Source organism: Sander lucioperca, chromosome 6, assembly GCF_008315115.2.
Source record: "Sander lucioperca isolate FBNREF2018 chromosome 6, SLUC_FBN_1.2, whole genome shotgun sequence".
NCBI classification, from domain to species: Eukaryota; Metazoa; Chordata; class Actinopteri; order Perciformes; family Percidae; genus Sander; species Sander lucioperca.
The window spans coordinates 29,295,093-29,317,874 of record NC_050178.1 but is presented as its reverse complement, the minus strand read 5'-3'; the positions used below and the strand labels follow the sequence as shown (position 1 = coordinate 29,317,874).

Sequence of the window (22,782 nt, the reverse complement as noted above, 5' to 3'; positions counted from 1 at the left end):
GCTGGCCTGCCAGGTCTCCCGAGGGATTGCACAGGAAGTGCCTTGTGGCCCGCCTTATTTTTTGCCTTACTCTGCCTCTGATTGGTTTACCCTGTTATTCTTACCCTAATCCTAACCAATCCCCACTCCTCATGCCTAAACCTAAATACGTCTAGCAGATCTGATCTAGCATTTACCCAGAATCTGATGCAGGGTGACACATTAAACCATTTTAACATGCCTAACTTTGTTATTATTTATCAGTGGTGGAAGAAGCATTCAGATCCTTTACTTCAGTAAAAAACACTGTAAAATACTATGTTACAAGCAGAAGTCCTGCATTGAAAATATTACTTTAATAAAAGTATGTATCATCAGGAAAATGTACTTAAAGTATTTAAAGTGAAAGTATTCTATGCAGAAAAATCCTCCCATTTTAGAAAGTGTGAAGGATCCAAACAGTTGTGTGTTTAATGGTCTAATCATTTCAGCTGAGTAATTATACTTAGTTACATTCCACCACTGTTATTTAGGTTTGTTTCTACAGGAGAGTTGTGTATGTGAGAAGATTTATGTATTTTTTCCCGTGATTCCACTTCCTCAAAAACTCTTTATCACAACTCTAAATGAAGAAATGTTTTTCATCAGGAGGATGTCACAGACATAAAGTCAGAATCAGTTGATTCATACAACATACCAGTGTTCAGATCCTTTAGTAAAAGTACTAATACCACACTGTGAAAATACTGTTACAAATAAAAGTGTGTGTTTTTTTTTAGTGTCATTGTATAAAATACATAATAAAATCAAATTTTAAATATATAGTTCTACAAATTCAGTACATGTATTAAAAATAATTGTGGAGGAAGAGAAATTACTAACTAAACTCTTTTCAAAACTTGTGGAATAATTCTGGTGACATAGTGATAAATACATGATTTTATCTTTCAGGACCAGCAGTCATCAAAGTGAAAGGAGGGACTGATGTAGTGTTACCCTGTTCGCTCAGCACCAAGGAGAACATTGAGTTTAAATTCTTTGACTGGAGGAAAGTTGCTCAGTTGCTGTATGATGGAGGCAGTCATTACAACAACGGTCTAGATGGTCAGAGTGAAGAGTTCAAAGGTCGAGTCTCTCATTTTCCAGATGAACTGAAACACAGCAATGCCTCCATAATCATCAGAAATACAAAGATATCTGACAGCGGAGAATACAGATGTTATTTTCCTCATCTTCAGCTACCTCAAACATTCCCCATTAAGCTTGTTATTGGTGAGTTCTTTCATTAAACAGTTGAAGATATTCGCTCATTCTCTGAAATTCCAGCTTTAATAGTAGAAATAGTGTTATTATAACATATTATTATAACAACTTTGTATATGGTTATAGAACAAAACAAATTTAGCAGAACCAGAATCTGACTCCTACTGAAAAAAGTTCAGTCAAAGTGTTCAACGCTAAAATGTGTAATTAAGGCTTATATTGTGCTTTTCTGTTTCTCCCTGTGTTTCTCTCTCACTGTAATCAACATTTCCATTTTTAATGGTCTTATTGTTTTATATAATTGTTTTTTTCTGCTCTGTTCACAGGTGCAGCTTTAAAACCATCTGTGACATTACATGATGTAACAGCATTCTCGGCGCTACTGCAGTGTGAAGTTCATGGCAATCCAAAACCTAAAGTAGAGCTGCAGGGCAGTGATGGAAAAAACCTTCATGCTGAAGTAACACAGGACTCAGAAAGAGAAGGCAGCTTCTACATCACCCTCCAAACTACTGTGACCAAGACCGGCACCTATCGCTGTGTAGCAACACAGGAGGAACTCAAACATCAGATTTATGCTGAGACCTCTGTGTAAATCAGTGGTGAGATTCTTTCTGGTGATAGTTTAATTTATAGGCGGAAATATGTGTGGCCTGTATCATGAGATTCACCTATATTCAGTTACTGGCCAAAACACCTTCACCTTGATTATAGTGCCACCTCCTGGTGGATATCAGTCATTTTTAGTGTCTGAGGCGACATCCACACTACTATGTTTTCATTTTTTTAGCAGTGTTGTGAGACAAACACAATCTCCATCCTCACAAGAGTTTCAGCTCCAGTAGCAGAACTAATCTCTGTCCATTTTAACACGTCTGACAACGAAAAGTTTTTTCCAAAGGTCTCCGTTTGTAGGGCAGTGGTGGCCTAAAGGTTAGAGAAGAGAGCTTGTGGCTGGGAATCCCCAGACCAGGCAGGATAAAAACTGGGTGGGGAAAAGTGAAATACCCTTAACCCCAACAGTGGCCAGCAGATCAGACTGTGGTTGTACTGGGCAGGACTTGCAGGTATGAATGTGGAACTGTGTGAATGTGACAGGTTGTTGTTGCAAATGAGAAATTGTTCTCAATCTACTGAATAAATAAAGGTAAAATTACAAAAATAAAAGTACCCGGTCAGACAACAAAGCAACCCCGGAGTTTTCAAACCAAACGGGGGCAGCAGAGTTTCCAAATGTCTCCGTTTTAGGGGCTCGGAAACGAGGAATGTAAACGAGACCGACCAGTCTATACCACCACTATAAGCTTCACTTCAATAACTTATACATTGTTTGCTGCAGTAGCCTAGTAATAATAATAATAATAATAATAATAATAATAATAATAATATCAAGCCAATCAAGACACCCACGGACACCTTAATAAACATAAATTAAAACCTTATTTAATGTACAACAAATATAGTAAAATCAAGGTGGCAATTAAAAACATTGAAATCAATCAAATCAAAGTGGACATGAGGAAGTTATGTAGGGTATGCGTATCTAAACAGATGTGTTTTAAGTTGTGATTTGAATTGATGAAGAGAGTCCAGTTGATGAATGTGAGGAGGAAGACGAGGGGCAGAGCAGCTGAAGGCTCTGGCCCCCATGGTGCTGAGTCTGATGCTGGGACAGTTCAAATTACAGCTGAGGAGTACAAAGTGTTCAGGAGGGAAGTGTAGGGAAGAAGCAGGTCTGAGAGGTATGGGGAGGGGGGGGATTTAGGATATCATTATGTAATTTCTTGTGGCCAGTTGATCTTGTGCATGTACCACTTTTAGTGTTTGAAAAATAGTAATAAAAAAAAAATAATAATAATAATACATTTTGAGCATATCACACACTTCATTTTCAGCCTTCTGGTCAATTTTTCTGTAACAATATAGTGCTTTTTCTGCCTGAAGTTATGGTCCAAATGTCTTTATTGTATTTATGTAATGGAAATTATGATAGGTTTTTGGGGGTTGCACTGGCCAGTTTTGATTATAAATGACAGTTTCAGGAACATTCCAACCTTCAGTTGTTCTCTTTGTGTAGACTGAGATGTCCAATCTGCTGGATATGATCTGTGTTCCATTCTGAGTCTTACATTAACTTTCTATCTTCTGTTTCAGGGTTCACCCCTGGAGTGATTGTTTTTTGAGTTCTCTGCATTGTTCTTGTTGTTGCTAGTGTTATTCTAAATGTGCTTCGATGCAAGCGTGACATCACATTATATCGTAATAAAGGTAAGTTAAAATAATGAATTGTATCAACATATTCATGATGAACAGACAACACAACAGATTATTTATGAATCTCATATTTAGAGTCTTTGCAGTTGTTTTATCTTCAGTCATTAATCATTCTGTTGGTATTTACACCAGAGTAGGATCAAGTCAGTTGGATTTTATTTAATTAAACTGTTATAGGATGTTATAATGTACTGGAGATCATTTAATTTTTAATTCATTATTCTTAAAATGATTTATTATATTTGATGTAAATGTAAATAATATAATACACTACAAGCTTAAACGGTTAAAATATGTTGGTCGTCTTTAAAAAATATGCAGAAATAATTATGGAGGAGAAATTAGAAAACAAACTAAACTTCTTGTAAAACTGCCTTAATAATTACTAACTCATGACTCTGCATGTAAACTTACTGATTAATATATGTTTTTACCTTCCAGTGCCAAAAGTCATCACAGTGAAAGAAGGCAGTGATGTTACTTTACCCTGTTTCCTCTGGCCCAAGGACATTCGGTCAAAAGTATTTTTCTGGCTGAAAGTTCCTCAGACAACTGCTGGTGGTCAGAAGGTGTTCCTGTATGATAATGGTCATCTTTACAGTGACGAGCGTCCAGGTCAGAGTGAACAGTTCAAAGGTCGAGTCTCACATTTTCCAGATAAACTGAAACAAGGCAACGCCTCCATAATCATCAGAAATACAACGAGGGCTGACAGTGGAGTCTACAGATGTATTTATCTAGATCTTCAGAAACCTCAAATATTCCACATTAAGCTTGTTGTTGGTGAGTACTTTGATGAAACAGTTAAAGATGTCCTCTCATTTAAGGACTGGAGCCTGGTCTCCACCTTGTTATCTAGCTGCTGCATCTGAACAAACATGATGAAAACTTTGAACTCATCCATGGTGTCAGTTTCACATTTCTTAATGAAATATCAGCAGTCTGTAGTAGATTAAATCTGAGTGTGCACACTGCCTGATGTTACTGAGAGATGCATCTGTATTTTGTTTTTGTTTTTAAGAGTAACCAACAAAAAGTTAACTTTACTTTTATGCATAGTTTTTAATGTTTGTTTGAACTCTGGCCTCTAGTTTTACAGCCATATGTGTGAAGCTGAGAGTGAAAAGATGGGACTGCTTAAATTCATACGACAGGATGTTATAATGTACTCAAGATCATTTTATTCTATTCTTAAAATGATTGAATATATGTAATGAAGGGTATGTAAATTACATAATGCAGTACAAGCTTAAATATAGTTCAAATATGTTTATGTTTACAAAAATATGCAGATATAATTATGTAGGAGAAATTAGACTACAAACTAAATTGCTTGTAAAATTGCCTTTATGGAATAATTTTGCTTACAATTTTTTTCTGCCTTAATAATTACTAACTGATGACTCTGCATGTAAACATATTGATTAATACATGTTTTTATCTTCCAGAGCCAAAATTCATCACAGTGGAAGAAGACAGTGATGTTACTTTACCCTGTTCCCTCTGGACCAAGGAGGACCTTCGGTTAACACAGTTTATCTGGAAGAAAGTTTCCCAGAAAACTGATGATGTTCAGAAGGTGTTCCTGTATGATAATGGTGATCTTTACAGTGACGAGCGTCCAGATCAGAGTGAACAGTTCAAAGGTCGAGTCTCACATTTTCCAGATGAACTGGAACAAGGCAACGCCTCCATAATCATCAGAAATACGACGTGGGCTGACAGTGGAGTCTACAGATGTAGTTTTCCATCAATTCAGAAACCTCAAATATTCCACATTAAGCTTGTTGTTGGTGAGTACTTTGATGAAAGAGTTAAAGATGTCCTCTCATTTAAGGACTGGAGCCTGGTCTCCACCTTGTTATCTAGCTGCTGCATCTGAACAAACATGATGAACACTTTGAACTCATCAATGGTGTCAGTTTCACATTTCTTAATGAAATATCAGCAGTCTGTAGTAGATTAAATCTGAGTGTGCACACTGCCTGATGTTACTGAGAGATGCATCTGTATTTTGTTTTTGTTTTCAAGAGTAACCAACAAAAAGTTAACTTTTATGCATAGTTTTTAATGTTTGTTTAAACTCTGGCCTCTAGTTTTACAGCCATATGTGTGAAGCTGAGAGTGAAAAGATGGGACTGCTTAAATTCATACGACAGGATGTTATAATGTACTCAAGATCATTTTATTCTATTCTTAAAATGATTGAATATATGTAATGAAGGGTATGTAAATTATTGTATATAATGCAGTACAAGCTTATACATAGTTCAAATATGTTTATGTTTACAAAAATATGCAGATATAATTATGGAGGAGAAATTAGACTACAAACTAAATTGCTTGTAAAATTGCCTTTATGGAATAATTTTGCTTACAATTTTTTTCTGCCTTAATAATTACTAACTGATGACTCTGTATGTAAACATATTGATTAATGCATGTTTTTATCTTCCAGAGCCAAAATTCATCACAGTGGAAGAAGGCAGTGATGTTACTTTACCCTGTTCCCTCAGCACCAAGGAGGACATTAAGTTAACACAGTTTATCTGGAAGGAAGTTTCCCAGAAAACTGATGGTGGTCAGAAGGTGTTCCTGTATGATAATGGTGATCTTTACAGTGACGAGCGTCCAGGTCAGAGTGAGCAGTTCAAAGGTCGAGTCTCACATTTTCCAGATGAACTGGAACAAGGCAACGCCTCCATAATCATCAGAAATACTACAAGGGCTGACAGTGGAGAATACAGATGTTATTTTCCATCAATTCAGAAACCTCAGATATTCCACATTAAGCTTGTTGTTGTTGTTGGTGAGTACTTTGATGAAACAGTTAAAGATGTCCTCTCATTTAAGGACTGGAGCCTGGTCTCCACCTTGTTATCTAGCTGCTGCATCTGAACAAACATGATGAAAACTTTGAACTCATCGATGGTGTCAGTTTCACATTTCTTAATGAAATATCAGCAGTCTGTAGTAGATTAAATCTGAGTGTGCACACTGCCTGATGTTTTGTTTTTGTTTTAAAAAATAACAAGCCAAAAAGTTAACTTTAATGCATAGTTGTTGTTTTTTTTTATTCAGTGCTGTATTATGCATATTTTTTAATGTTTGTTGGAACTCTAGCCTCTAGTTTTACAGCCATATGTGTGAAGCCGAGAGTGAAAAGATGGGACTGCTTAAATTCATATGACAGGATGTTATAATGTACTCAAGATCATTTTATTCTATTCTTAAAATGATTGAATATATTTGATGTAGGACTCTATTCTAATCACGCAGCGACACACACAGAGCAGTAGGCGTCTCTAAGTGTACCTGATATTCTGGTTCATGTTTGTGTATTAACATTAACTTTATTTCCAAACAGAAAAGAATGCATTTTGGGGCAGATCTGTGTAGATCAGACACCAAAAATATATGATGTGTTAGCGGTAAAACTGTGATTGTGCAGCCTGAATATGATCAAGAAAGATTAATTTAATTTCTTTAATATTGTTTTGTCTTTTTTCCTGCAGGTTCAACTCCAGAGTCAGATGAACTTGATACATTAGTGTAGAAAGGCATTGGTAATGTCTGTGTTTCTGGAAACATTTATTTTGTCTTCAGTTATTTTATGCTTGTGTTATATCACAATGTATAGGCTCATTGATTTTGTCTTGCAGTTCTAGTTGATTGTGTAACTGTGTGTAAGACTTGTACAGTATTCCTGTTCCAGAGGTGTGTAGAGCAGAGAGGACCAGATCAACATGATGATGCTCTTAGAAGTCTTGTATTTTTGTATTCAGACCAAATTACAAAGTTTTCTGTGATTGTGTGAAGTGTGAAATATTGTGTAAAAAAGGTCACTTCATTTAATGTTTTTGTTATTTTATATTGTGTTTTATTACAGTTGTTAGCTCTTTAGACAATCATTTCTTGCTTGTGTATTTAGAAGAATAGTAAAGGCTGAGATGTGGTATTGATCTTCTTATCTAACTCAGTGAGAAAGTGAATAAAGTGCCCTGGTGGGTCACCAGGTAGAACCGGTACTTTAGGCTGAGTCCTCACCACAGTGACTTTGGTTTGAGTCCACCACAGGGCCCTTTGCTTCATGTCATCTCCTGTCTTTCCTGTCTGTCTCTATCACTATCTTTTAGAAGCAGATACGCTGAAGACAAAAGTATTTAGAAAAAAGCCTCTCTGTACAGTACACCTTACTATGTTCTTGCACTATTTATGTTGTTAATCGATACTATAGTGCCTTTTATCATTTAAATTGAAATGTATTCAAATTATACTATTCAAAATCTTTAATAAAACGTCAATTTTGACATTATTCTTTGTGGTGTGACTGTTTTTTTTAGCTGAAATTTGCATAAAAAGGTATTTAGCTTTACTAGTCCTCACCTGAAACACATAGACTACACTTTGAACACACTGCACTGTTTACATCTTTTTAATAAACTTCCATTTAGATATACATATACATGCTACTAAGTTACTAAAAATAAAGTGCAGTCCTGGCTGAACCGAGACCTACATACTGAACTAAAATAATCTCCAATCAAATTGTTTGTACTTGATATTGAAATGGTGCAGAGAATATTTTTTACTAACAATGTATTTACAATCTTTATACAGTTAACTATTTACATATTTGTGTTTACACAGTTATAATTAACATATTTACATGTTTAATTATTTTAATAATTTAATTCTACCTCTGTGGTTTTCCTCACATTATAACCTCAGTCTAAGTTCTGCTATTGTCTGATTGGTTAGTACAGTTACATGTAAGTTAGAAACAAGGAAGTGTTTTTTTAACTATTTAGAACAATTCAGTACATTACAACTTCTCGTAGGAATACTGATTTTGCATTTCTCAAAAACACAAAAATATTCAAAGCAGCAAGGCTCTATTGACAATACATTAAGGTACATACAATAATCAATACAAATACAATAAAGTACATAGTACATACATAATAGTTTTTTTTTTAAATAGTTAAGGCAAGGCATTATCCCATTCTAGCAGTCATATAGCAGTCCTCAATTAGGATTCTACACAAATACATTAATATGTCACATTATTTGTATTTCGAGACCTTATCAAGAAATCACAGACAGGAAGTGCTGTTGTTGTGGAGCTGGGCCACGTTCAGCCCCGACAAAACGTAGCAACATGTTTTTATAAACTGAAACGGGTTTATAGAGAGTCTAAAGTATTCCAGAGTATGTTGCTAGGCTCAAGGATCGCCTCCAACAAGCCTGCTCTTTGGCTAAAGATGCCCTGACTTCTTCCCAGCTCAAGATGAAGAAACGCTATGACCGTAGAGCAGTTACACACTAGTTCCAGCCAGGCGACAAGGTTTTGATTCTGTTGCCTATAGTTAGTAGTTCAGTTCTACCTCCGGTAGGGGTATCTCAAAAATTTGGGGGCATTGTCACTAACCTATTTATCAGCAGAAGTAAAACCGTTTCAGGTACAATTTCTTCAGAATAAAAGTTAATTAACTTACACAGAGAGGAGATACTGTGAGCTGGCAGCAAAATGCAGCCGTTTTGGATCAGCAACCAGGTAAAATGTGATCAATACTTTCTGATAATTTGATTATAAAGTAATAGGGATAGGAGAAAAAAAACTCTGGGTTGGAACTTGTTTTGGTGGAACATTTGCACCCCGTAGTGTTGACACAATACAGTAACGTGAGCTATTTAAATTAGCTGCTACATGGTTAAACCTCATTAGATCTTACCAGTGTATCTCTGTGTGTACTTCATCCACAGCAATCCCACAAACCTCACACAGCGGATGTGAGGCAGTTATCCTGGAAATGTTCTTCTGTGGATCCAGACTAGCAAAAGGGTTAAACACATGAGAAGGTACCAGCAGCAGCCGTAACACAGAGTCTTCTTTGTCAATTTATCTGCTTGCTCATTCCTGCAGACTGTACCGTTACACCCATCTTTTGTAGTCCTAAGAGTATTATGTATACTTCTACCATGAGATCTTCTCAAGTAGAATTATTTGTATTGATGACAAACTCCTGCAGCTGAATCTGACATAAGACAGTTATTGCTTTTAAAGAATCATTAGCGTATAGTTAGACTTAAAGGATGTGTAAATATCGCTTTTTTAAGTGAGCGTTGGGTATTCACATAATGACAAAAGTTTAGGAAAAAAGTAAAGATGGTGGAAAAACTTCATCTCAAAGTGTTACAGTCCATCTGTAGTATTAAGTCATGTTCTTCCACAGATTCTCTCAGATTCACGTTAACTTCCAGCTGCTTGAGTAAATATATATTTAGATTTATATAGATGGAGTGATTGAGAGTTTCCCAAAAGTCATTCTAGTTATCAGAATGAAACTTTATTATGACGATCAATGTGGAGGATTAATCAAAAAACTGAAACCTGTTGAGCAGCCAGGATACATGTTGTAGTATCAGAAGTATGTTTGTAGTTTGTTTCTTTTATCAAAGTTTGAACACAGAAACATCCACAACAGTCACAACATACAGTTTGACATATTTCATCTTTTATTTAGATAGAAATGATGAAGAGCTGCCTGAAATTACATGATGCCCTGAGAGTGAATCAGATAAAACATACTGTACATGAACAATTCTGATATCACAGCCAACAACAGTGTCTAGTTCAACCTGACAAACTCTTGACTTAGCACCTTAAGACATAAAAAGAAGCACAACATGTTTGTCCTAAATAATGTCAATTACACAAATATCAAAATAAAAAAATAAGTCACATTAGATTTTACTTTGGCTACAAAAAAATTCCCATTTCTTTTACATCATAACAGCAGGCTTTGGTCTTAAAAGTCTAGTTTTCTAATGCCCATCACATCTAGCTCAGTTAGGACTTTTAACAACTACAAGCAGCAGGATAATATTAATAAAGCAGTTTATATTTCATTCATCCATTCACACCCTGATGACAGTGAGCTACCATGCAAGGTGCTGTCTGACCATCAGGAGCAATTTGGGGTTCAGTGTCTGACCACTGACCCTGCCATCAGGTATATCAACATTTTCTTTTAAAGGAGACATATTATGCTCATTTTCAGGTTCATACTTGTATTTTCAATTTCTACGAGAACATGTTTACATGTTTTAATGTTCAAAAAACACTACTTACTTAGTTACTTTACTAACATCTGAGTCACTTCTGCAGGTGTGGTGGTTTTCTTGGTTTGCCAGCTCACTCTTACTTATTCAATAACAATTAAAGGTCCTATTTATGAAATTGAAAGTAAAGCAATTTACTTGCTGACTGCGTGAGACCTCACAGTGGCCTCAGTACAGAAGAAATTGTCAGACGAGGAGTCCACGAAGACACCGGAGATTGGAGATGTTCACTCCATTCAGATTGATCTGAAACAATTACATGTTTACAAGTCAACCAGCTGTCCCGGACACATCAACGGACTTCAGGCAAAGTCACCTGATGTAGACAACTGACTCATTTTTATGTCATTTTGGGCGGTGTTAGTAGGACACATTTACACACACACACTCACTTACATCCTGTTTCTTACATGTAAAAATGGCTTTGAAATGATATTTGTTAATTCAATCTCCTACTGCATGGGCGTACGCAGGTTTTAAGAAATACAGAGGTCCACAGACTAAGCATACTCGGGGGGTTTGAAGAAAAAAAAATTGATTTCCCTGATGTAAATATGTGCATATTAAAACATTTGGAGAGCAAAAATTGGATAACAATAACTTTACAACCATGTCAGTGGGCAGGAGCATAATTGATCTGTCATACAGTAATACATGAAAATCAGTTTAAATGTCGCAATTATTTAGTAAAGTGGAAGAGACTATACATGTTGCAATACCTGTGTCATTGATCATTGATCATCAGGCCTCTCAGGTCAGCAGGTAGATCTTCTAGCTGTTCCCAGAATAAGAAAACAAACTCAAAACTTTAATATTCTTTCAAGCTTTTGGTTAATTACTGTGTGTGTGTGTGTGTGTGTGTGTGTGTGTGTGTGTGTGTGTGTGTGTGTGTGTGTGTGTGTGTGTGTGTGTGTGTTGCTTGTACTGTTTTCTTATTGTTGTTGTTTATGCTTTGTACATAAATGTTTTGTGTTGTCTGCTCATCATGAAAATGTTGATAAAATATTTTAAACTTACCTTTTCTATGCCTGTCTAAAAGCAGAGAAATAACATTAAAAAGAAGAACTACAACAGCAACAATCAATCCAGCAATCCATCTAGTGGAAGACCCTGAAACAGAAGACAGAAAGTTAATGTAAGACTCAGAATGGAACACAGATCATATACAGCAGATTGAACATCACAGTCTACACAAAGAGAACAACTACAACAGCTCAGTAACATCAGGATTAAAATCATTCTGGTTGGTCTGAAGTTCCACACTAACATGTGTAGCCTAAAACAGTATGGGAGATGTTTTAGTATGTCAGACATCTTGATGATCTGAGTATGAAACCAATAGTACGTGAATTGCATACTATTTCTGGTGAAATATTACAGAATGATGCAAACACTGGACACTACGCCTGCATAAGTTTCTCACAATGCAATGCGGCAGTAACGACAACGTTCCCAGACAAACTGACAGAAACCAATCAATAATGCTCTAAATTACATTTCTACATATTTAAATGACTGTTGGTTTAGTTATTTACCTTTTTCAGTTATTTAAGAGTTATCTGACGATGACGCTAGAGCGGAGGGTGGCAGGGGTTACCATGGTTACAACGTTGAAAATTACACTAACAAACGATAGTTTAGATGTTGAGTCTGTGGTGCAGAATGTGTGATTTCAGACGTAAGCTGAGTGTTTGTTGGTGGGGGGGTCAGCTCTGCAGTTATTGGGGCTCAATGGGAACAGAGAGATACAGTTTGGATTTATGCAGCAGGAGTCTCTGGAAGCTCCAACTCTTGAAGCTAAATATACGTTTAACTCATTTATAAAAAGCTTTAAAGAATATATAGAGATTCATATTTAATAACACTCATATTGAGATACAGTTTCAGGTCTCTCAACACAACACAATTATCTCTTCTAGTGAATTAAACAACAAAAGAATCTATATTTAGTTTTTGGAAAATGTTTGAGCATAATTCTATTGTGAGACAATAGACATGGTCATGATTTATTTATTTGAATTCATCCTTCAGCATAAAATCCTTTTGGAACATCTCTTCAGCCTTTGCTGGTTCAATCTGAATGACTACAACTATAAAATGATATAAAACTACAAGTTGAATATTACTGAGCCACATAAGATACTTTTTTCTCAAATCCTTTTCACTAAAGTGTGATTTATGGTTCTGCGGAACTACATTCTCTAGTCAATAGAACAATGCAGATAGAGAAAGTCAACAGAATAGATTGAGACGCACTGACTTTGGAAACATCTTGCGACCCTAACCCATCTTGCATTTATTTCACCTTTAGAATAAAATGAATAGATGAAATAAAATGATAAATTAAAGCAGTTTAAAGAAACAAGCATTCACTGATGCCATTATAACCACTTCAAACTAAGTGGACCTTCTTCTGCATGTACAGACACCCACATGAGTACACATAGAAAATACTCCATGAGGAAAGTGAAATACAAGAAAACAGACATACATACAGACAAGCAAACAAGCATTCACTGTTTGAACTTGTGATGCCATTATAACCATTTCAAACTAAGTCAACCCGAGGGCTTGGAGCCAGAGGGGCGTAAGTGGCATTTTGGGCGAATATGAGTTCTTAATATCAAAATAAAGGTCTCGATGAGCTCTATCCAATGGTGCCAAAAAGACCTATCTGAGATCAACCTGTATTGAATAAAGCAACAAAACAATAAAGACCTAACACAAAAGTGTGAGTAATGTTTGGAGCCAGAAGGGCCTAAGTCCACTTACGCCCTTCTGGCTTACGCCCTAAGTCCACTTACGGCCTTCTGGCTCTGAAAAATACATGTAGGACCCCCATTTTTGTTCAGAGCCAGAAGGGCGTAAGTGTAGTTGGTGCCCTAAAACAGCATTCAAAATGGCTGACACAACTGCAGACATGGAACTGTCTGAGGCAGAAAAGATTTTGATGAATATTATGAAACAAACTGATGAATCCTATATTGAAGAAGTTGAAGATGAGTCAGAGTTGTATTTGAATGCATTTCCTCACAAGAGTGATGACAGTAAGACATAATCATGCCTTGAGAGCCTTACCTTGTTAGCCTAGCCTAGCATGGCTAACGTTAATCTCATTGTTTTGGTCTGATTTGGCTAACTGTGCATGCTAATTAGCCTAGTGTTCTGACATAGAATATTCTTTTGAACTTTCTCATAATCGACTTTACCCTAGCCTTGAACTAATAGATTCAGGGCACTCATGTAGGACATTATATTAATAAATATTAATGTGTTAATCATTAAGGGACACAGCCACATGAGGTGAGGAAGAGAGATCAACTTGAGGGACACATGGAGACAGCACATGATGGAGGAAGTGAGTTCTGACTTGCATAGAAAATAAGTTGAACATTCACCTTATCTAATCCTTACCCCGAATTATTAATATAAGGGCATTCATGTAGGATATTAATAAATATTAATGATATCATTTAGGGACACAGCATGAGATGAGGGAGAGAGATGAGGAGATGGAAGAGAGAGAGGGACACATGGAGACAGCAGAAGATGGAGGAAGAGAGACTGACAGGGAGACAGATCATGCAATTGATAAGGGACACATGGAGACAGAAGAGGATCGAGGGACTGAGACAGTAGACATTGTGCTAGAATATGTTCAGGAGGGAGGGGCTAACAGTGGCCAGGGAGAGGAGACAGAAGAAGATCGAGGGAGTGAGACAGTAGACATTGAGCCTGTTCAGGAGGGAGGGGTTGAAAGTGGCCAGGAAGAGGATGCCAACACACCACAACGAGGAAGAAAAAAATTGGAAAAGAAACCAACGTAAAAGGTTAAGAAATTCTGGCCAAAGCTACATTAATTCACATGGCATTCATGTTCCAGGAAGGAAGGTGAGGGAGAAGAACTGTGCCTCTTGTCGTTACAAATGCAATCAGAACTTCCCAGAGCCAGTGAGGGAAAGTATATTTCAACATTCTTGGGAGATGGGAGATGCAGCAAGGCAGAAAGACTTCATTGTCAATCACGATATCAAAAGAGGGAAAAGAAACAGTGAAAAAATCTCAAGAAGAACTCATTTGTTTGAGTATTATCTAAACTTTGAGGGAAGACAGATAAGGGTATGCAAAGACTTCTTTTTGAAGACCCTTGATGTGTCTGAGAAATTTGCGAGGTCTGCAGGCGGCCATCCGTCTAGTGAATTGGGAATTTCCCCTCCAAGCAAGAAAGGGCGGCATGCACCTCAAAACAAAGTGCCTGAGAGTAGCAAAGACAAAATACGAGAGCATATCAAGTCTTTCCCAAAACTTGAATCCCACTACTCCAGGAAAGATACAAACAAGCTCTACTTGGAAGGATCTCTGAATGTGCCAAGAATGTATGCGCTGTATAAAGAGAAATGCAAACAGGAGTGGAAGATTAAACCAGAAAAACAAAGTCTTTATAGAATGGTGTTTGACACTGAGTTCAATCTAGCTTTCCACACTCCAAAGAAAGACGCGTGCAAATACTGTGAATAGTACCAACGTTTAGAAGACCGTGAGAAGGAAAGTCATAAGGATGACTTTGAGGCCCACCAGTTAAGAAAGAAACAGTCCAGAGAACATAAAGATAATGACAAAAAGAAAGCAAAGGAACAGGAGTCATACAAGGCTGTCACTTTTGACCTGGAGCAAGTGTTAACCACCCCCTGGAGCAACGTTAGTAGCCTGATCTACTCACGCAAGTTAAGTACTTACAACCTCACTGTATATGAAATAGACAGTAAAGATGTTGAGTGTTACATGTGGCATGAGGGGGAAGGCGGCCGAGGATCATCAGAGATCAGCACTTGTGTTTACTCGTACCTTTCACAACTTAATCCTGAAGTCAAACATGCAGCTCTTTATTCAGATACATGTGGTGGACAGAATAGAAATGCTGCCTTTAGCACAATGTGCCTGCATGCAGTAAGCATATTGCCCCTCTCCACTATTGACCATAAGTACATGGAGTCTGGTCACAGCCAGATGGAGTGTGACTGCAAGGAGAAAGGTTCCAATCTACTCTCCTGATGGTCATAGTGACTGAAAGTGTGATGTGAGATGCTAAAAAGAATCTACACGCCGTTTTCAGGTAACGTTACTTTTTGACGTTCAACACCCCCACCCCCCACTGCTGAAAACTATTCTAGAGGAAACACTGTCAACCATCACAGCATCTACATAGAGAGCTAGGAGTACATAGTAGATTTTTTCAGAACGGCACTGAAGTCATTCTTAAAAAAGGAAGATGTGTTCGGAATTTTGCCGACCAGATACGGCAAAAGTTGAATCTATCAACTAGCTCCGCTATCTTCTTCGTTGCTCTGCCTGGTTGTAGCGTGCAGAGGGAATTTGAAAGACAACCGTTTATCCCGCCCCTCGGATTGAGCCCTGCCAATGGTGAGTTCCCAGACCCAACATCTGGATGTGGGTCTGGCTTGTCAGGCTAAGATAAGCTATCACCTGATGTGGGATAGGATATAATATCACACAAACTTTACAAGATCAACTTAAATAGACATAATAAAACAAATGGACAACTCATAGTATGCAAAAAAAAATTATTCAAAAAATTGATACCTTGTAAAATGGCGATTAGTATGCAGATGACTCTGTTGTTGTTAGTCTGCTTCGTGACAACGAGACCAGCCACGGTCCACTCATTAATGAATTTGTGCGCTGGTGTGAGGAGTCTTACCTCCAGGTTAACATATCTAAAACTAAAGATATGCTCATTGATTTTAGAAGGAAACATCACATGAACGAAGACATTTTAACGGTCAGACCACTGAGTACGTGGAATGCTATAAATACCTTGGGACCATCATTGATGCAAAATTGAACTTTGAAGCCAACTGTGAAGCTGTGTGCAACCAGGGTCAACAACAGTGCTTGCATCGTTTAAGAAACTCATATTTTAATATTGATCAAACCATAATGACCATGTTTTATCAGGCTTTTACGAAGTGTACACCCTCCTACAACCGCGATGGCTGCAGCTGATTGGACGAACACTTCACGTGGGGCGGGCTGCTCCCGAATTTCAGAACCGACCATGTTGGCGGCTCGTTTGGAATACGATCTCATACTTTATGAAAATAGTTTCTGAAAACATTTTAAGCGAGAAATAGGCTTCATTTCAGATCAACAAAGGTCAGCTTAAATGATTTTTGTCAGCTTTGGAGAGGTGGCGAGCCCTCATTGGCATAAAGTTGGTTGGATTCAACTTCATGCAAATGAGGAGAGGGCGACTCAACGCCCCGCTTCTCCAAAGTCCCCGCAACGCTACCAGAATGCATTGCACGGCGCTCCCATAGAAATGAATGGGAAGCGGGAAAAAGACGCTGCCAATGGAGACACACCATCAGTCTTGTCATGTTTCTTGGTGTCATGGTTTGGTGAGATAGTGAAATGGCCCAGTCAGCTGATTGGGGAGCCACAACTTAACCCAGCATCCCTGTACACCAGACAGTTACAGAGGATAGCTACACCTATCTTAAATGATGACTCCCAGCCTTTGTACAGGGATTTTAAGCTTCTTCCCTCCAGACAGAGGTTTTTAATCCCACAGTGCAGAACAAAGTGGTACAAAAGTAGCTTTGTTCCTGCTGCTATCACTGAGCTGAACAAGTGTTAGTGATATGTACACAAATATGATAGAAGCATTTTAATTGGATTGTAAACCTGCTTTTATCTTGACTTTATTTGGGATCTCTCTCTCTCTCTCTCTCTCTCTCTCTCTCTCTCTCTCTCTCTCTCTCTCTGTAGTGTGTATACTTGCTGTATCTGATGAGCAGTGTTGGGGGGACCAGAGATCCACGGATAGGAACTGGGAAGGAGTGATTGAGAAGGTGGAGGGGAAGTTGGGAAAATGGAGGTGGCTGCTTCCCCATATGTCCTACAGAGGCAGGGTGCTCATCATTAACAATTTGGTGGCATCCAGCCTCTGGCACAAGTTAAAATGTATGGAGCCCCCTGCTGGTCTGTTAAAAACCATACAGTCGATTATTTTAAAGTTTTTTTGGGACATGATGCACTGGGTTCCCAAATGTGTTTTATATCTGCCAAAAGAAGAGGGAGGGCAGGGTTTGGTGGACTTGGAGAGCCGGACTGATGCTTTTAGATTACAGTTCATACAGAGGTTTTTATATGGAACTGATGATGTCGTCTGCAGGCCAGTAGCAAGCACCATTTTAAGGGGGGTTGCAGGTCTGGGTCTTGATGCTTCTTTGTTTTTAGTGGACTGTGGTTTTATCTCTTTGTATGACTTGCCTTCTTTTTTACCAAGGACTTTTTAAAGCATGGACACGTTTTAAATGGACCAGACTAGAACCTGCAGCATCTCTGTTCTGGCTCCTGGAGGAGCCTCTGGTGTGCTGGATCTCAAGGATGGCAGCAGACCTGGACTCACGGAGAGGCTGATGAGGGCTGGAGTGACTACGTTAAAGGGGATCGTGGAGGCTACAGGTCTTGGCTTCCTGAACACCGAGGCAGTGGCCTCTCTGCTGGGTCTAAGGTCGGCTCGCCACACCAGAACTATTCTGAACGAGTGGATTAACAGACTGGACAAAGGAGAGACAGAGATGCTGCGGGACTAGTTTAATGGGACAGAAATTCCCGTTTCTGGAGACCCTTTTCCAGACATTGGTTTTTTAATTAACAACACTGACTCACTAGCACATCATACGCCACGTGTTGTTGATTTCCATATGCAGACTGGGAAAGGTCTGTATAGGAACTGTGTTCTGGCCACCCACAATAAGAAGCTGAGTGAGAGGAAGGACATGGTGTGGAAGGACAGACTGTTGAAAGACAGGAAACCAGTGTGGAGAGTTTTGTACAAGCCTCCCCTAAACAAGAGGTCAGGAGACCTGCAGTGGAGGATCCTCCACGGGGCTCTGGCTGTGAATGTGTTTCTGTCTAAGATTAATCCCACTGTGTCCTCCATGTGTCCATTCTGTCTCCACCCTGAGACCATTAGTCACTGCTATCTGGACTGTTACAGACTGAAAGCTCTTTTTAACATTTTAAAAACTGTGTTTTTAGATTGTGGAGAGGTTTTTAGTGAGACTGCTTTTATTTTTGGTGCTGGCTACAGAAAGAAAAATGCAAATAAGTGGAAAATGTTGAATTTTATTGTGGGTCAGGCAAAAATGTCAATTTATAAAAGTAGGAAAAACCAGATAGAAAATGTGAGTGGACTAGAGCTGAGGAAGCTGTACGTGTCTCTGGTGAAGGCCAGAGTGAGAGTGGACTTCAGGTTCCTCTCTCTGATGAAGGACATGCAGCAGTTCTTAGACCAGTGGTGTTTCTCCACGGCTCTGTGCTCTGTGAAGGACGATGAGCTCATCTTTCATTCTGTGTTTTTATGAGATTGTTATTTTTAAATGTGGTTTTAATTTTTTTATGCATCTAAAAACAATATGATGTTCTGGTAGAGAAAGAAACATTTTTTCTGAAAAATAAAGGTTTTGTAAAAATCAAAATCTCTCTCTCTCTGTGTGTCTCTCTCTCTCTCTCGCTCTCTCTCTCTCTCTCTCTCTCTCTCTCTCTCTCTCTCTGTGTGTCTCTCTCTCTCTCTCTCTCTCTCTGTGTGTGTGTCTCTCTCTCTCTCTCTCGCTCTCTCTCTCTCTCTCTCTCTCTCTCTCTCTCTCTCTCTCTCTCTCTCTCTCTCTCTCTCTCTCTCTCTGTGTGTGTCTCTCTCTCTCTCTCTCGCTCTCTCTCTCTCTCTCTCTCTCTCTCTGTGTGTGTCTCTCTCTCTCTCTCTCTCTCTCTCTCTCTCTCTCTCTCTGTGTGTCTCTCTCTCTCTCTCTCTCGCTCTCTCTCTCTCTCTCTCTCTGTGTGTGTCTCTCTCTCTCTCTCTCTCTCTCTCTACTAGTCTATATTCATAGTCTATATTCGACTTGTGTAACTCATGACACAAGATGGTGACAGAGCTCCACCTCTCCCCGCTGCTGCTGGGAGGAAACGAGCTGAGCTGAGGAGTGGTTGGTGGCCGAAACCGAAAGTATAAAAACCGTTAACTGGTCGCCATCATTTCAAAGAACAGCTCCGTCTTTGTTGCAATAGTTAATCGACAACTATGGAGCATCTACTGGATCTGCTGTGTTTGTGTCTTCTGTGTTTGACCGGGAAAACACTTTGTGATAAAAACGGTAAGAATTACTAACTTTGTAGGTATTAAGACAGACAAACGGACTGATTGACAGACTGGATGTTGTCTCATCATAAGATAAATATCACCAGAACGCTCTTCATGGACTAATATAGGCCTACTCCATATTAGCGTCAATAACACATAGACCTAACCCTTCACAGCACAGGTTATTGATCTGATTGTTCCTCACAGATGACCTCGGTGCTTTTTAAAGTTCGTTTTGGCATGCCGTTAGTTTTTGGGTGAGGGAGGAAACCAGAAACCCCCTGAGTTTATAATCTGTAAAAGAAAAGCTAAGCCTACTAAAAGCAAAAGTTCAAATAGGCTAGGCTACTCAATGCAGCCAAATCTTTACATTTGAGAGGCTGGAAACATTACTTTTTCAAGTGAAAAATGAAAAGTTAGTTCTCAACTAGGCCTAATCGATTAATCGGTTGATCATTTCAGCTGTAGGCTACTACTTGTAGTATATTGTATATTCCTCACAGATGACCTCAGGTTTTTTAAAGTTCGTCACAATTTTGGCATGCCGTTAGTTTTTGGGTGAGGGAGGAAACCGGAAACCCCCGAGCTCAGAATCTGCTGCAGGGAGACACATTAAACCATTTAAAATGCTAAACATGCCTAACTTTGTTATTATTCATCAGTGGTGGAAGAAGTATTCAGATCCTTTACTCTAGTAAAAGTAGAATTCCACCACTGTTATTTAGGTTCGTTTCTACAGGTTCATTGTGTATTTGAGGAGAGAAGATTTATGTATTTTTTCCCATGATTCCACTTCCTCAAAAACTCTTTATCACAACTCTAAATGAGGAAATGTTTTTCATCAGGAGGATGTCACAGACATAAAGTCAGAATCAGTTGATCCATACAACATACCAGTGTTCAGACCCTTTAGTAAAAGTACTAATACCACACTGTGAAAATACTGTGCTACAAGTAGAAGTCCTGCATTGAAAATATTATTCAAGTTAAAGTTTTTGGGTGAGGGAGGAACCCGGAAACCCCCGAGCTCAGACTCTGGGTAGATGCTAGATCGGATCCACTAGACGTCACAGGAAGTGCCTCGTGGCCGGCCTTATTTTTTGCCTTACTCTGCCTCTGATTGGCTTACCCTGTTATTCTTACCCTAACCCTGACCAATCCCCACTCCTCATGCCTAAACCTAACTACGTCTAGCAGATCTGATCTAGCATTTACCAGAATCTGCTGCAGGGTGACACATTAAACCATTTTAACATGCCTAACTTTGTTATTATTTAGCAGTGGTGGAAGAAGTATTCAGATCCTTTACTTCAGTAAAAGTACTAATACCACACTGTAAAGTACTCTGTTAAAGTAGAAGTCCTGCATTGAAAATAATACCTTAATAAAAGCATGTGAGTATCATCAGGAAAATGTACTTAAAGTATTAAAAGTAAAAGTACTCAATGCAGAGAAATTCTCCCATGTTATAAAGTGTAAAGGATCCAAACAGTTGTGTGTTTAATGGTCTAATCATTTCAGCTGGACTTGTAGGCCGTTATATTGTTGGCTAGTTTACTTTATAATAAAACATCAGATTTTATAAACTACATGTGTTTTTTGTGCAGAAATCTTAATGTGTAAAGTAACTAGTAACTAAAGCTGTCAGATGAATGTAGTAGAGTAAAAAGTACAATGTTTCTCTCTGAAATGTAGTGGAGTAGACGTAGAAAGTGGCATAAAAAGAGAAGTACCTCAATTTTGTACTTAAGTACAGTACTTAAGTAAATGTACTTAGTTATATTCCACCACTGTTATTTAGGTTCATTTCTACAGGAGAGGTGAGGAGAGAAGATTTATGTCTTTTTTCCCATGATTCCACTTCCTCAAAAACTCTTGATCACAACTCTAAATGAAGAAATGTTTTACATCAGGAGGATGTCACAGACATAAAGTCAGAATCAGTTGATTCATACAACATACCAGTGTTCAGATCCTTTAGTAAAAGTACTAATACCACACTGTGAAAATACTCTGTTACAAGTAGAAGTCCTGCATTTAAAATGTTACTCAAGTAAAAGTAAAAGAAAAGGTACTTAAAGTAAAAGTTAAAGTACTCAATGCAGATAAATCCTCACATTCAAGAAGCTGGAAACATGACATGTTTTTATGTGAAAAATGACTGTACACAAGTGTGTAAAATACATAATAAAATTTCATTTTAAATATAGTTAAAAAATTCAGTATATGTCAACTCCTTTTTTTTGGCTGTTGTAGAATAATTCTGGTGACACGCATAAACATACTGATTAATACATGATTTTATCTTCCAGGACCAAAAACCATCACAGTGGAAGGAGGGACTGATGTTGTGTTACCCTGTTCTCTCAGCACCAAGGAGAACATTGAGTTTAAATTCTTTGACTGGAAGAAAGTTGCTCAGAAAGATGATGGTCAGAAGAAGGTGTTCCTGTATGATACAGGCATTCATTACAACAACGGTCGTCCAGGTCAGAGTGAAGAGTTCAAAGGTCGAGTCTCTCATTTTCAAGATGAACTGAAACACGGCAACGCCTCCATAATCATCAGAAATACAAAGATATCTGACAGTGGAAACTACACATGTGATTTCTCACGTCTTCAGCCACGTCAAACATTCTACATTGAGCTTGTTGTTGGTGAGTAATTTTATTATTTCTGCTAATGTTTTTAAACATTTAAATATGTCTGCAAGATAATACAATTTCTTTGTAACTGTTTTTCAAGTTGATAATACTTCCCAAGCACTAATGTTCTGTTTAGCCTGTTCTCTTAGGGCTCATTTTGATCATGTATATTTCTGTCTCTTAATACTGAAACATTTTAATCTGTATAATACCAGGACCATGAAGAACTGATGGATGTAAATGACATCACTGTTAAACAAACACTCATTAGGTTTCATTAGGTGTGTTGATATTACTTCAGGCTCTGAAAGAGCTGAATTGATCAAATATTAT

General features: G+C 38.1%; 2 protein-coding genes across 3 annotated transcripts in view; both read left to right on the top strand.

The window, feature by feature from the left end:
- LOC116063564 (metabotropic glutamate receptor 7-like) overlaps positions 1-22,782 on the top strand; it is a 480,756-nt gene that overhangs the window by 265,381 nt on the left and 192,593 nt on the right. The window lies entirely within an intron of this gene.
- Positions 1-22,782, top strand: part of LOC116034688 — a 678,603-nt gene that overhangs the window by 632,257 nt on the left and 23,564 nt on the right. Inside the window, exon 13 of the mRNA XM_036002390.1 lies at positions 5,096-5,309. Coding sequence (XP_035858283.1) covers positions 5,096-5,309 — 214 coding nt within the window. The remainder of the gene's footprint in view (positions 1-5,095; positions 5,310-22,782) is intronic.